This window comes from Lolium perenne, chromosome 6, assembly GCF_019359855.2.
Source record: "Lolium perenne isolate Kyuss_39 chromosome 6, Kyuss_2.0, whole genome shotgun sequence".
Taxonomy (NCBI): domain Eukaryota; kingdom Viridiplantae; phylum Streptophyta; class Magnoliopsida; order Poales; family Poaceae; genus Lolium; species Lolium perenne.
In genome coordinates this window covers 59197237-59212352 of record NC_067249.2, presented here as the reverse complement: position 1 = coordinate 59212352, position 15116 = coordinate 59197237, and the positions used below count along the sequence as shown (strand labels likewise).

Sequence of the window (15116 nt, the reverse complement as noted above, 5' to 3'; positions counted from 1 at the left end):
TTCTCCCTTCTTCTTCTTCCCCTTCTCCAAGCATCGCCACAAAAAACAGCATTTGCGCCTGCGCAGCAACACACCCAAATCGCCATTGCCAGTTGCCACAGCCAAGCCCTAAAGAACCCTCTCGCCATGGCGCTCCGCGCGGCATCCAGGCTCTCGCGCGCCGCGCGGGCCACCGCCGCCGCCCGCCGCCTCGCCGTCGAGCCCGTCCCGCGCGCGCTTGCGGCGCTCGCCGGGGAATCCTCCGCCTTCTTCTCCACCGCCGCGAAGGTCAGCAGGCCCGCGTGGCTCACTCCTCCCGCGGCCAGGCTCCCCGCGGCGGGCGGACGTGGCCTGCTGGTCCCGCCTCGCCGCCTGTTCCACTCCACGCCGCCGGCTCAGTACAGCGCCTCGGGCTCCTCGTCTCAGGTTGGATCGCTGCGCCCGTGCCGTGCCGTGCCTGCTTTTTTTTTTTTCATCTGATGCGATTGGTTGATGGTAGTGGCAGTTTCAGTCGGCGCTGCACATGTGTGGCCCGTGCGCACTGAATTTGTCGAATTCCCCTCTTCTTCTAATTTGATCAGATAGATTATCTTTTCAATCTGGCCATCATGAACCGGTGACCGGAAAGTGGTCAGTTCGGTGACTTCAGTCCCTACTTTGTCAGTAACTTGATAATCTGTGATAGATTTAAAAGTGAGTCAAGAAAGCAATCGGCTCTTCATACCTCAGACATTAGCATGATTATCAGATTAATTGTATTTACTATGGATTTGTTTGTGCGTAAATAATTTTCTGCTTGTGATCGATGTTCTCATCTTGGAGGAGTGTTATGCTGATCAGATAGATTATCTTTCAAATTGCGCATATGACTGAAGTGGTGTTCAGTTCAGTCCCTACCTTGTCTATCAACTCTAACCCTTACCCATACAACTGGAAACTAGTGTCCGCATTAGATTTAGGTCAGTAATTTGATTATCTGTAGTGTTATGTGATAGATTAGAGGATCTCCAAGCATAAGTGAGTCGCATGAAAAGTAATTGTTTGTTCATACTTGAGACATTAACATGATTATCAGATCAATAGTATTTACTATGGGGGTTGTCATACATTTATTATTTTTGTGGGTAAATCATTTCCTGATTTTAAGAATGCGCTCTCTCCTTCACATGATTTTTTGTTTGTGTGCTCGAACTGTGGTTTTAATACCGTGTTGTATGTTAGGTTATCTCTACCCTTTTCTTAACTTTCTGTGATCAAACAGATAGCTCCAGGGGAATTCACTGAGATGGCTTGGGAGGGGGTTATCGATGCAGTTGAAGCAGCAAGATTGTCCAAACAACAAATAGTCGAATCGGAGCACCTGATGAAAGCCCTTTTGGAGCAGAAGGATGGTTTAGCACGCAGAATATTTTCTAAAGCTGGGATAGACAACACTTCAGTCCTGCAGGCTACTGATGACTTCATTTCTAGACAGCCCAAGGTTCTAGCACTCACTAGCGATGGTAGTTCAGTTTGATAAATGGTATGTCCTCAAAGCCTTAACATAATTGGGGCTCTTTCTTTGGCAGGTTAGTGGTGATACAAGTGGGCCAGTTGTCGGGCCTAGTATCGTATCAATTTTGGATAACGCTAGGAAGCACAAAAAGGAGTATGGTGATGAATTTGTTTCTGTTGAACACCTACTGAGAGCATTCACAGCAGATAAGAGGTTTGGGCAACAGCTGTTCAAAGATCTCAAAATTGATGAGAACGAGCTGAAGGAAGCCATCTCTGCTGTGCGTGGCAGCCAACGAGTCACGGATCAGAGTATGTCTAATGGATGTCATTTGCATTTTGCAAATTATTCTTTGCTCCATTCTTACATTTGATTCAGAACTTGATTCGTCTGAAACTCTGAATCCCTGCCTTTTGATATTTGCTAAATTTAGTGGCAGTGTTGTGGTTTCAGGCATTGCATTAGAATTTACTCCAATAATTTTACTTTGAATATGGGTTACTTTTTTATCTTTCACAATAAATAAATAAGTGGTGATTCCACTATAAGTGTGTATCTATTGGATGTTGGACAACTTTAAGGCTTTAACTGACATGTGTATGAATATCATATTCTTTACTTCGTTTTGGATATTCGAGTAGACTAGTACTTGGTATGTTCACTAAGGGCATCTCCAGCGGCGCGACGCAAACGGTTTGCGTCCGCTTTGATCGTAAATGCGTCTGGCACCCTCTCCAGCGGCACGACGCAAAGTGACCGGGCCGTCCGCGGAGACGCAAACCTGGCCCAAATATGCGGCAGGTTTGCGTCTCGGCGGACGCTGCGCGGACGCGCAAAGTGTCCGCTGCGGTCTCCACCGGGCCCGCCTGGCAGCGAGCCTGCATGGAGGGCATCGCTTCCGCGGCCATCGCTTCCGCGGTCAGCGCTTCCGCGTCTGCGCCGCCATGAATGCCGCAGCTTCCTGTTCTGCGCGTGCACTGGCGGGCGGCGGCTGGGCTTCTGCGCCGCCTTCAATGGCATCGTATCCCGTGCGCGGCCGCCCTTAAAAGTCCAGCGGCCGCGTTGCTCCTTCGCCCACAGCTCCACTCGCACCACAACCGCCGCTGCGCCATGGGGAAGAAGAACGACTTCGAGGCCTCCGGCAGCGGCAGCAAGAAGGTGCCGCTCCCCGTCACGGTGGGGAGGCTCATGCACGGCAGATGGGTGCCGTGCGACGCCTGGTCCGGCGTGCAGCTGCTTGGCGGCTGGCGGCTCAGCTGCCGCCGGGTGCCCATCCCTCCAGTACCTGCGCGCGAGCCTGAGCGGACCAAGGATATCCGGCGCAGGAGGCGATATCTGCCGGAGGACCTCCGCGCCGATCCGGCGTACGCCATCGACTCGGAGAGTTGGCGTACGTACCTGTCCACGGAGACGGACGGCGGGACGACGGGGCTGGCTTCATGGGCGACAGGGATTATCCCTTCGGCCCTGCACCGCCGGCTCGTCGTCAGCAGGCGCCGACGCGTCGTCAGCAGGCGCCGACGCGACGTGAGCAGCCGCAGCACAACGACCGCGAGGACGAGGACGACGACGACGAAGCCTACGCCGTCTACGACGACGACGACGCCTACATCGAGGCGCTCGCGTACCATAGCGAGGAGGTGAAGGACGACAGCGACGACTACGTCGGCCTCGTCTTCCACGAATGGCAGCAGGCCATGGCGGAGGGCCGGAACTTCGAGTTCCCGGACAACATGACGGACGACGAGATGGCCAAGCTCGGCCTCCTCGTCTCCGAGTACGACGCGCCGGTGCAGCCGCCGTTGGTGGCTACTGGCCGTGGGACGTACCGGAGATCATCTTGCTCGACAGCGACGAGGAGCAGCACGGCGACGATGCGCAGCAGTAGGCGTTTTAGGTTTTTTTTATGTTTTCAAGTATGTAAGTTATGTTTCAGTTTTTGTAAATTATGTTTCAGTTCAAAAAAATGATTCGTCCTAAAAAAATGCGTCGTGCCGCTGGAGCCACCCCCGACGCAAACGGACGCGCGGTCGTTTTCGACCAAAAGGGCCGACGCAAACGGACGCGCGCGGACACTAAAATGCGTCGCGCCGCTGGAGATGCCCTAAAGAAAGAGTCAATATTTTGATGCACGACTGCTCCTCATGCTTTCATGATAACGAGTTGTAATTTTGTGCGATAACCATGTTTTTGCTTACTTCTTCTGCCAGATCCAGAAGGGAAGTTTCAAGCTCTAGAGAAGTATGGTATCGACATGACAGAATTAGCTCGGCGTGGAAAACTTGATCCTGTTATAGGACGTGATGATGAAGTGCGGCGATGCATTCAGATCCTTTGTAGAAGAACGAAGAATAATCCTGTAATAATTGGCGAGCCAGGAGTTGGCAAGACTGCCATTGCTGAAGGGTGATTGCTTGTTCTTTTCTTTTCTTTTTCTTTATTTATAGAGGGCAAAAGATGTCTCTACGGGCTACAGTTTATATCGTTATTCCAGCTGAATTCTAGAACTTCCATATCATACCTAAGACTCAACTTATTTTTGATGAGCACTAAGAAATACTGTTGCATTTATCACGTGCAGGTTGGCGCAGCGCATTGTGAGGGGAGATGTTCCTGAGCCTTTACAGAATAGAAAGGTATTCAAATATTTAGTTGTTTTCAAATCACATTGTTTTATTTTACCTTAGGATAAAAACCTTATGCTTTTAGATTATATTTGAATTTGAAAATCATGTCATTGTCTAGGTTGAAGGTGTTGCATTTTATTTCTTATTACTAACAATCAACCAACAAGGTCACTTTGATAGTGGATAGGAATTTCCTGCAAGTAGTCAGAAATCATCAGGTTGATTAACTGACAGGAAAAGAATATTTCTTAGTCTTAACATTATATAGAGCCTTTTCGATGTACTGATTGCATGAGCTAAATAAATAGGATTATCTAAATAGTTTGGTTCATTGAGGATATGGGTGACTAGCAAGGGAACTAAGTTGAAAAAGGCAATAAGACAATAATGGAAAGTAATCATATCAAGCAATTCAACTGGTCATTCATTCTGACTTCATTATATATGTAATTTTTCAGCTTATTTCGTTGGACATGGGAGCATTACTTGCTGGTTCCAAATACCGTGGAGATTTTGAAGAGAGACTTAAGGCTGTTCTGAAGGAGGTCACTGCTTCTAATGGGCAAATCATCTTGTTCATTGATGAGATCCACACTGTTGTAGGTGCAGGTATGTATTTATGAGTATCCCTTGGCCATTTACGTGTTGAGCTTTATTGCAGTTAACACCTAAATAATAATGAAGCATATGTTAGGTAAAAACGTTACTACAGATTGTGATCTGTGATAGTAAGAAGGCAACCTAAAATAGTAGTCTGTTTTTTTTTTAAAAAAAATAATAGAAGTTTGAGCTCCAGGGTGAGATTATATCTGTCTCACCGTTCCTTGTCCCTCTTAGTGTCTGGATCTCCTTATCATCTCACCCACTGACCGTCATCTAGATCCCTAACCCTAAGTAGCAAGAATTTGATGTTCTGACTAGTGACTACACAATTTATTTCTGAAAAAAGGTTAAATGTATATGCACATCCATGTATTGGCACTTATTTCATAAGTGAAACAAGCAGAGTCTTCCCATGTTATTATGTCTGACTTGCAAGTATTCGGCCCTGGGCCTGATTTTTCTTCTGCAGGAGCCACTGGTGGGGCAATGGATGCTAGTAACCTGTTGAAACCAATGTTAGGCCGTGGGGAACTCCGTTGCATTGGGGCTACAACATTAGATGAATACAGGAAGTACATCGAGAAAGATGCTGCTCTTGAGCGTAGGTTCCAGCAGGTTTACTGTGGTGAACCAGAAGTTGAGGACACAGTTTCTATCCTGCGTGGTTTGCGTGAGCGGTATGAGCTGCATCATGGTGTTAAAATATCAGATGGTGCTCTTGTTGCTGCAGCGGTTTTATCAGATCGCTACATCACTGGACGTTTTTTGCCTGACAAAGGTATTGCATGTACTTATGGAACTACTATTGGGAGCGAGGGTTTAATTCATTATTTATCTTATATAATTTTCTTTTCACATGCAGCTATTGATTTAGTTGACGAGGCAGCAGCTAAGCTAAAAATGGAGATTACAACAAAACCTATAGAGTTGGATGAGGTTGATAGAGAAATCATAAGGTTTGAAATGGAGAAGCTTTCATTGAAGAATGATACTGATAAAGCCTCCAAAGAAAGGCTAAGCAAGCTTGAAGCTGAACTAGAATCTCTCAAGCAGAAGCAGAAAAACCTTTCAGAACAGTGGGAGTATGAAAAATCATTGATGACTCGTATAAAATCAATTAAGGAAGAGGTAGAGCCAGCCATGTTCTGTTGTGTATGCTATTTTGCTGCATTTGTGCTATGGAACAATATGACCTTTAATCTCTTTTATCTTTGGTAGATTGACAGAGTTAACCTGGAGATTGAAGCCGCGGAGAGAGAATATGATCTGAGCCGAGCCGCTGAACTCAAATACGGAACACTTTTGTCACTACAAAAGCACCTGGATGAGGCCGAAAAAAATCTTACTGAATTCCAGCAGTCAGGAAAGTCGATGCTTCGAGAAGAGGTCACTGATACTGATATTGCTGAGATTGTTAGCAAGTGGACTGGTATTCCGGTGTCAAATCTTCAACAATCAGAAAAAGAAAAGCTACTGCTACTAGAGGATGTACTTCACAAGAGGGTCATCGGCCAAGATATTGCTGTCCAGTCAGTGGCTAACGCAATCCGTCGTTCTAGGGCAGGCCTAGCAGACCCTAACCGTCCAATAGCAAGCTTCATGTTTATGGGTCCTACAGGTGTAGGCAAGACCGAGCTGGGAAAGACACTTGCTGAATTTCTTTTCAACACTGAGAATGCCTTAATACGGATTGATATGAGTGAGTACATGGAGAAGCATGCTGTCTCTCGCTTGGTTGGAGCACCGCCAGGGTATGTTGGTTATGAGGAAGGGGGGCAACTGACAGAAGCTGTTCGCCGCAGGCCTTATTCTGTCGTTCTGTTTGATGAAATTGAGAAGGCACACCAAGATGTCTTCAACATCTTGTTGCAACTGTTGGATGATGGAAGAATAACTGATTCCCAGGGAAGAACAGTGAGCTTCACTAACTGTGTTGTCATCATGACATCGAACATTGGTTCACCATTGATTCTGGACACACTCCGAAACACAACAGACAGCAAGGATGCAGTGTATGAGGTTATGAAAAAGCAGGTGACGGAGATAGCTCGACAGACATTCCGACCAGAGTTTCTGAACAGGATAGATGAATACATTGTATTCCAACCATTGGACTCCACTGAGATAAATCGCATTGTGGAGATACAGGTAAATATCCTCCTTTACGTGCAATTTTGCTTGATTTACTTGAGTCGCAGCACTATGTTTGGATTATATTTCAGTGTGTGTTTTGGTTGACCTGATCACAAATTGTTAATTGTGTCAATCTTGCAGCTGAACCGTGTCAAGAACCGGCTGCTGCAACAGAAGATTCACCTTCAGTGCACACCGGAAGCTGTGGAGCATCTCGGCTATCTTGGCTTTGACCCAAACTACGGTGCTCGGCCTGTCAAGAGGGTGATCCAGCAGATGGTGGAGAACGAAATAGCCCTCGGTGTGCTGAAGGGTGACTTCAAGGAAGACGATACTGTCGTCGTGGATGTAAGCTCTGTGGAGATTGCCAAAGGTCTTGCCCCAAAGAAGAAGCTGGTAGTGAAGAGGTTAGAAAATGGAAGCACAGAGCTACAGAGGTTAGAAATTGGAAACACGGAGTTGGTTGCTAACGACTGAAACTCGAGCTTCCGCAGCTCTTTCCGTAGGTGTGAGCAGTTATCGGTGTGAGGTTTATCTCGTGCGAGCTAGTCACTAGGAAATGTATGGATCAGAAGCTGCTAGATGAGCATGTTCCCTTTCTGTCCTGAACTCCTGATCTTGTAGATTCGTGCCAAACTATGTATATTTCTACAGAGGTTTGATGTCATGAATGTGAAGCATGGTCAATAAGCTGCTCTGTCTATGCTAGTTTCTTTTGGAATTGCTGTTTACCTTCTATACGCAGTGAGATACAAAGTACAGGACCTGGTGTGAACATCTTTCATCTTTGTGTGTACCAGCCCCGGTGGTCTTCAGTCTAGACTGTCAGTGAGACTCTATAGTAAATCCAAACTACGTTTTGCCACGGTAAATTACCGTCGGTAATGCCTAGCTTGGTAAAACTGGGAGTCGGGCGTCGACAGCAAGAATAGAATGGGAGAATCATCAGTTGCTCATACCGTTTGCATCGTTGGTATAAACTGGCATGACCTCTGCGTACGAACGATTGATTGTGGCCTTTATTTTTCTCGTTTTCCTGGGTGGAACAATATTGTGGTGACTTGTGTGTACCAACGTTGCCTTGTTGGATATAAATACACTACTTGAGTGTAAACTTCCACCAGCGTCTTGTCTGTGATTTGTAGTTTGTATTTCTTTTTTTTTGTATCCTTCATGGCTTGTAAGGTGAGATGTTAGAGGAAACTGATACGATCATAAGGCTGCAGGACCTTGTCAACCTCCGCACATCACCACATGTCGACCTCGTCCCAAGCGGTCTCGTCCGGATGGCGATCTCGGCGGCCATAGATTCGAGGCTCAACAGCAATCGTCGAGATGGACTCGATCCCTTTTCTAGATCTCCTCAGGGGTCCTTTTCAGAAAAGCGGGAACCATGTTGTAATTTTATTTCCTTCCGAGGTTCTCATTGTACCTTGTACCCACCAAATGAAATGAAGCTTCTGGGCCCTTCTAGACCCATCCCCTATTAAAAGAAGTCTCCCCGGGAATGCCATTGGCATGGAAGAACTTGGCCCAAGCTTCTCCAAGCGGGCATACCAAAATCTTTTTCCAGGACCAAAAATGCATTTTTGTTGGAGCCGGTGTCTACTAGTCAAGCATCCATCATTAGAGGTTCCTCGCGTGGTTCGTGCTAGGTCCATCATCAAATTTGACTTGTTTCATATCAATATGACATTTGGTAATTATCCGAAAAATGTAATGACATTATAATTTCTCTTACGAACCAAATCTAAACATAATTTGATTGAAAAATAAATGAAGAATCCCAATTTGTGTAAGACCTATGAAGATTGTTTCTGAGATAGCAAGATATAATAGTAATAAGTTTATTCAATGAAATACTATGCCACATGCTTGACGCTTATATTAGTTTTTTCCAATATCCTACTAACTTTCGGTTGCCCAATACCCCGCTTTTCTACAATTGGCCCATGGCGACGATTACCTTACCAACCGATCAATAGTGAAACAGAAACACAAACTTGTATAAGAAAAACCTGAAATTCACTTTATCTCCCAAGTGCATATGCTCTCTTTACTAAAAACACATTTCGAAATGTTAGACAATTCAACCCGTACATCTAAAGATTTGCGAAAAATCAATATTTTCTGTGACCTACAAAAAAACAGACAAAACAAGTGTGAAAAGCCTTATTTTAGCCATCAATTTTATCTGCATTAAATTAGCAGCGCAAAAAGTCCATTTTTTCAAACAGGGCAAAACTCCGGCCTCTACATCAAATGATGCATATGGTCTTTCAGTAACTTATTACTTATTTAAAGGTATACATCTCATGGATCAGAGAGGGTCTATACATGAATCAACGACACACTAAAAGAGAAGTCTAACGCCATGGATTACATAAGCTCGTGCTCATCAGGATGAAGTAAGTCTACTAAGAGGCTGCCAACCAAATTGGTTGAATAAATCCTGTACTACCATTTTTAGTTGGTTGTACCCAAAATACATGTCCGACCACGCCTCATTCGGCTGGAAAGACGTTCACATACGGATCCAGTGTGTAGCCCGCAGAATAATCTGCATATAAGAAGGATTCTTTGTTTTGTTAAAGACAAAATATTACGTGTGTTCCATATGACCGAAACTAAAGCACAAGCTCCAACCAAAATTTGACCTTTATCTTACAAACCCCATTTCGAAAAAAAAATCTTACAAACCCCGTGCAACTAATTACCTGCAATTTTTTTTGACCTTTATCTTACAAACCCCATGCAACTAATTACCAAACAGATTCGTTATAATAGTTGGGGGCAAAATAATGGAAGTCATATGAACAACATGCCAAATAATCTTTGGTAGATGAAATCTATAAAGAGATTTTTGATTGTATCGCGTTGGAAACAAAAACCATTTCATATTACCATCTCAATTGTGTTTAGCTAGATTGTCTTTAGCGAGGATTTCTTTTCTAGGAAGGAACCACATAAAATTCTCCTTGCTGCAGTGCCGTCAACACTGCATCGTCTTCGACCTCCTGGCCGGTGTGCCTAAGAGGAGGCCCTATAGCGACTCCATCACAACACTCGACGCAGGCTCATCGTAAAATGGTTTAGTCCCCGGCGGAGGTGCAGCTGGCCGTGACATCGAGTGCTTCGTCTTCTTCGGTGGAGAAGAAGGACCTGATTGCATCCTCAAACTTTTATTTTGGGTCCTTCTTGTAATAGTTGGGGGCTCGGTTGTAATTTCCTTTTCTTCGGTGGTCCTCTATGTAACATGTAAACCCACCGTATAAGCAGCTCTCTGGACCCTTCGGGTCCTTTCTTTGTTCAAAAAAAGAAAAATAGTACCAACTCCCAAGCAAACTGACATATACACCCACACAACCCATTATTATAATTTCTCAATACCCAGTGACCCAACCAGTCAACACCACTATACATGAACAGAGAACCAATCACACACCCTTCTAGAACCTCATATACGTTCACGTACTGTGGAGCTACAACTCTTCTATGGAGATAATGCTTATCAATGGCTCTAGGACTGCGAAGGAGTTTTTGACATCGATGTTTGAGTACTTATATTTTTCTTATCACTTGTGCTACATATGCATGTCGCGCTATTGACCCCCAAGGTGCATAATAGTTATTCTACATCCACCCTCTATCTTTATAACTGTAAATAATTTTTTACGTCACGTAAATTTTGTCTTGCTACACAAGCGGAGTAAAACATACGAAAAAATAGATTTGGCAAAACAATATTTGTTTATGTGACGTAAAAAATATGACATAAAGTAAGTATTTTTGATGCTTTTTACACTACAATTACTCACACAATACGTTTTTATGTTTATTTTTGGTTGTGAGTCAATATGAACGTAATTATATGTATACAAAAAATAATTTTATGAATGTAACAACATAAAATTATGTTGGGTGCAAAATAATTTTTCTGCACCCTAAGGTTAAATAGCGTTTCTACAAGTCGCGCTATTTGACCCCGAGGGAGTAGAATAGTTATTCTACACCCACCCTCTATCTTTCCATCCGTAATTGATTTTTACGTCATGTAATTTTTTTCTTACTTTATTAATCGAGTAGAACATAAGAATAAATATAACTTGCAAAAAAATATTTATGTGACATAAAAAAGTATGACATAAAATAAGTATTTTCGTTACTTTTTACACTATAATTACTCACACAATGCGTTTTTATGTCGCTTTTTTTGTGTGTTAAGTCAGTATGAACGTAATTATATGTATACAAAACATAAGTTTATGAATGTAACAACATAAAAAATATGTTGGGTACAAAATAACTTTTCTGCACCCTAGGGGTCAATGTTCTATCTATAAGAAGTATAACCATATTAAATAAAAGATAAAATTGGATCTCTAAGTCTTATCTAAGCAGATTACGAACTAATGTGCTAGCCATTACCACATCAAACCAGAAAAGCATTACGGTCATACCCTAATAATCTGGTGGTGAATTCACTGGACGATACGGCGCACGGCAAGCCGACAACGACAGACGCCGCATCATGCACAGAAGAGGAGAAGAACAATCTGAGGAGACGAAAGAGGCGACTTGTATGGATGATACTTTCATAGCGAGTACAGTAGGGAGGCGGCGGCCGACGATCGATTTACTACTAGTAGAGGAAACATATCGCTAAGAGCATTTCCACCGATGAGCCCTATAATATGGCCGGCAGTAGTGCCAACAACAGCATATGGACGCACCAACAACAATATATGTGATATGGGGAAGTGTGTTCCACACCGGTAACCCCTATACAACAGCTCCAATAGCACATGCATACAGTTAAAAGAAAGTAGGTGGGGAGGCAAAAAAAGTAAAAGAGAGAAGAATCTTTGGGGGGCTGTCACTGCATGTGGGCCGGTTAGCATCTTTTGAGCAGAAATTTGGTGCCGCCCCCAACCGAAGCCATTCACATAGGGATTCTTTCAGGCGCGCCAACGCTTTTATGGGGCTCCAGAACATGCTGACGCTTTTGGGGAACGCCAGTGCGTGCACTTTCTCTCGCTAGGATCTAAATAGAGTTATTCGAAGCGCTATTAGGAGCGCCGGTGGAGATGCTCTAAGGATTCTTACCACTCAAGGCCTCAAATACATGGCTGGACTCTGAGTTCATGTGCTAGTTGGGCTCTCGGCCATGTAGTAGCAAGGCTTTTAGTTAAAGCGATTTCTATTTTCGTGCCCTCGGGTTCTTTGTTGTACTCAGTTTTCCCCAGCCCCTTAGTTTTTCTCAAGCCTTTGTCTGAAACCCGCAGAAGGAGCTCGGACGGAAGGAATCCGTTTATTTGAACGTTCCGTGCTGACGTGTGGGGCCGCATCGTTTGTGGGACCGCGTCGTGTGGGGTTGGTAGGAAGGGACCGCGTGGGACAGGACGAGACCGTGTTTGGTTGTACGTGAGAGCTGGGTTTTGTCTCTCTCGGCCCAAATTGGCATTTTTAAGAGCACATTTTCCCCTCTTTCTCTCTCTGTCTTTTTCACCAAATTAGTATCAAATCTAGAGAAGCTTCTATTTCTGTCTTTCTTCAATTATTTATGCCTTTTGGCCCTCGTTTTTTGCCCAATATGGCAGCAAATCTAGTAGCAAATTTAGAAGCTAGTATATGATAAATTCACAACAGCATAATCAGAAAACTAAGTATAATAATACATAAACTGCATACAACAGCCAAAAGCAGTCAATAACGTTGTTAATGTTCACGACAAACTAAGCTGAAAAAAATACAAGACGCACGCAATGTATGGAAAACATGAAGATTAGGATACCCCAGGATGAATGAATTTGTTCTTCATTCCTCATATATTTCTCGTCGCTCCATTCGTGCATTATCCCAAGGAAATATTCATTGAACTCCTTCCGTCTGCAGTATGCGGCCAATACATCCTCCAAACGGTATGGCTTGTGTTCATTTCTCAGACCGTAATTTTCTATTCTATCCACACGTAGTGGCCACTCATCCCAGGCCTTTGTATCATGAAAGTACTCTATGATATAACCCAAATCCGCGTAGTAGATGCAGCCAGGTCGAAGTGTCGGGTGTACTCTGGTGTCGATGGAGATACACCAGATATAATGCGCGAAGAAGGCATGACTACCAATGTTACTGACCGGATGGAGAGAGCGGCTCTGAGTGTCCACACGGTACACCAATGGTTGGTCCTCCAAAAGCATGTTGTCCAACAACACAAGCAACAGATCACCATCCGACTTCACAAGGTAGAACTTGTCATTTCCAAGTTCTGGAAATGAAATTAGTGTCTCCATCTTGACAGTGCTCGCGCGCTGCTTCAACTGTACATTGGTGCACACTAATTGTCCGTCCCCAGAATTGTCCACAGCTATTGCATACAATTCACCATTGAACGGGGTAATGCAACGCAGAGAATGGTGCTCGATCGAAAATGTTCCTTCTCCCCAATCTTCATATATATCCTTAGTTGGAGTGCTCTCATTGACCCAAGCAATTCCCTCCGGGTAATGTGCGGAAACGAAGATCATAGTCAGGGATTTCATTACAGCAACTGAATCCAGAAAAACAGATGGCATCTGCGCCTCAAACATAGTGTTCGATGTCTTTGTGAGTGGGTTCAGAAGCCGTATCTTGTGCGGCGGGTTCTTCTGGGCAAGCACGATGACGCCACGGCAAAAGCCGACGAAGTAGTATCTAAAATATATTGATTAAAATAACATTCAGCACTAAGATGTTTACGATTGAAAATAAGAATAAATTAACCCTATAGATATGGAGGAATTTGAACCTTGCATGAACTTTCGATAAATCTATGGTGACGTAGCGGGATGTGGCGAGTTGGAGGAAGGTGAACTCAGCGGCGCGTGGAAGGGCGTGGTCTACCATTATCCATTCGTGCAGGTGCACGTCGGGCTCAGGCAAACCTGAGCGCCAATTTCTACAGACTTGCCTCATAGCAGAGTAGGTGTCCACGTACTCCTCATTCGCCAGTAAGCATTCACCGATCTTGTGAAATGGTCCGTCAGCCATGAGAGAGGCCCAGTTCACGGAGGCGCCGCACTTGGATGCGCCGCCCTCGGAGGCGACGGGCTCGGCGGCGACGGGCTCGGATGCAACAGGCTCCGAGGCGACGGGCTCGGAGGCGACGGGCTCGGGGGCGATGGCCGCCGGCGCATTCTTCTTCTCCATCGCCAGCAGGGGAGCACTTGTACGGCGGTTGGGGTTTTTTCCTTCGATTTGGAGAAGTTGATGGGACGTGAGAGGCGTGGTTTCGTGCGTGAGCGAGCATGACACGTACTGTGTGCAGAGGGAGGGAGAGAGGGGCTTACGCGTCCTAAATGCGACCCGCGTCCTACGCGTCCACTATTGCACGTCTGCACCGCGACACGCGTCAACAATGACACGTCTTCCACTTCTGCACCGCAACACGCGTCCTCGAGTCTAACCCTAGAAATTTAGATATACTCAAGTATACCCTCCAGTCATATACTAGCATTTTGTGTGTGCTTAGTTTTCCCCTTGAGTGCTAATACTGGCTAATGCAATATACTCAGTTTTACCCTCAAGTGGCTGGTCAACAGAGAGTCAACAAATGGGATTAACTAGTTAAATGAGTTATTTAATGTGCAAAAAATTCCGAAAAAGAGTGGCACTTACTCATGGAGTCTTTACCACAAATTGCCACTTCTCAAATCATAGATAAATCAAGTTTTACCACAAATTACCACTTCTTAAATCACCTAGTAGCTATGAAGGTGCATGGTTTTCCACAATAAGCCCTACCCAAAACAGCTTTCCTCAAAACATATTTTGTCTGAATGAGGCCATAATTTTCACACTCATGTATATTTGTATTGCAAATAGTTTGAGGTAGGCCAAGATGGGTTTCATTGTACAAAACACGCATTTTCCATGTTTTAAATCTCATATTTGAATCCCTTAGTCTGTTTACAACTCACTTGCCATTTGTTTCTTGATACTACTCAGTTTTGCCCTCTCCCTTCACAAATTCTCACAGACGTCCAACATGCATTTCCCTGATTGGTCTAGCCCATGTCACGCGGATCGTGCCCGCCGACCGTTGACCGTATGATCTAACGGGCAGGATAACCCCTATCTCTCTCTCTGGTCGGGGCCACCACCCTCTCTCTCTCTGTCGGTGGTTAGCTTCCACCCTCTATGTATGCTAAAGGGTGGTTACCTAGTACGCTAAAGTTTGGTTTTCTGCATTATTTTTCACGAGCTAAATTATAAAATCTTTTAGGCATTATTTTTCACGC

At 44.7% G+C, this 15116-nt stretch overlaps 1 protein-coding gene across 1 annotated transcript; it reads left to right on the top strand.

The window, feature by feature from the left end:
- LOC127308100 (chaperone protein ClpB3, mitochondrial) lies at window positions 1–7527 on the top strand. The gene is made up of 10 exons (XM_051338870.1): window positions 1–405; window positions 1241–1459; window positions 1548–1785; window positions 3685–3880; window positions 4056–4110; window positions 4560–4710; window positions 5174–5482; window positions 5567–5832; window positions 5923–6852; window positions 6979–7527. The coding sequence occupies exons 1-10, from the start codon at window positions 127–129 to the stop codon at window positions 7312–7314; spliced, it is 2979 nt and encodes a 992-aa protein (XP_051194830.1). The 5' UTR covers window positions 1–126; the 3' UTR covers window positions 7315–7527.
- The last annotated feature ends 7589 nt before the right edge of the window (window positions 7528–15116 follow it).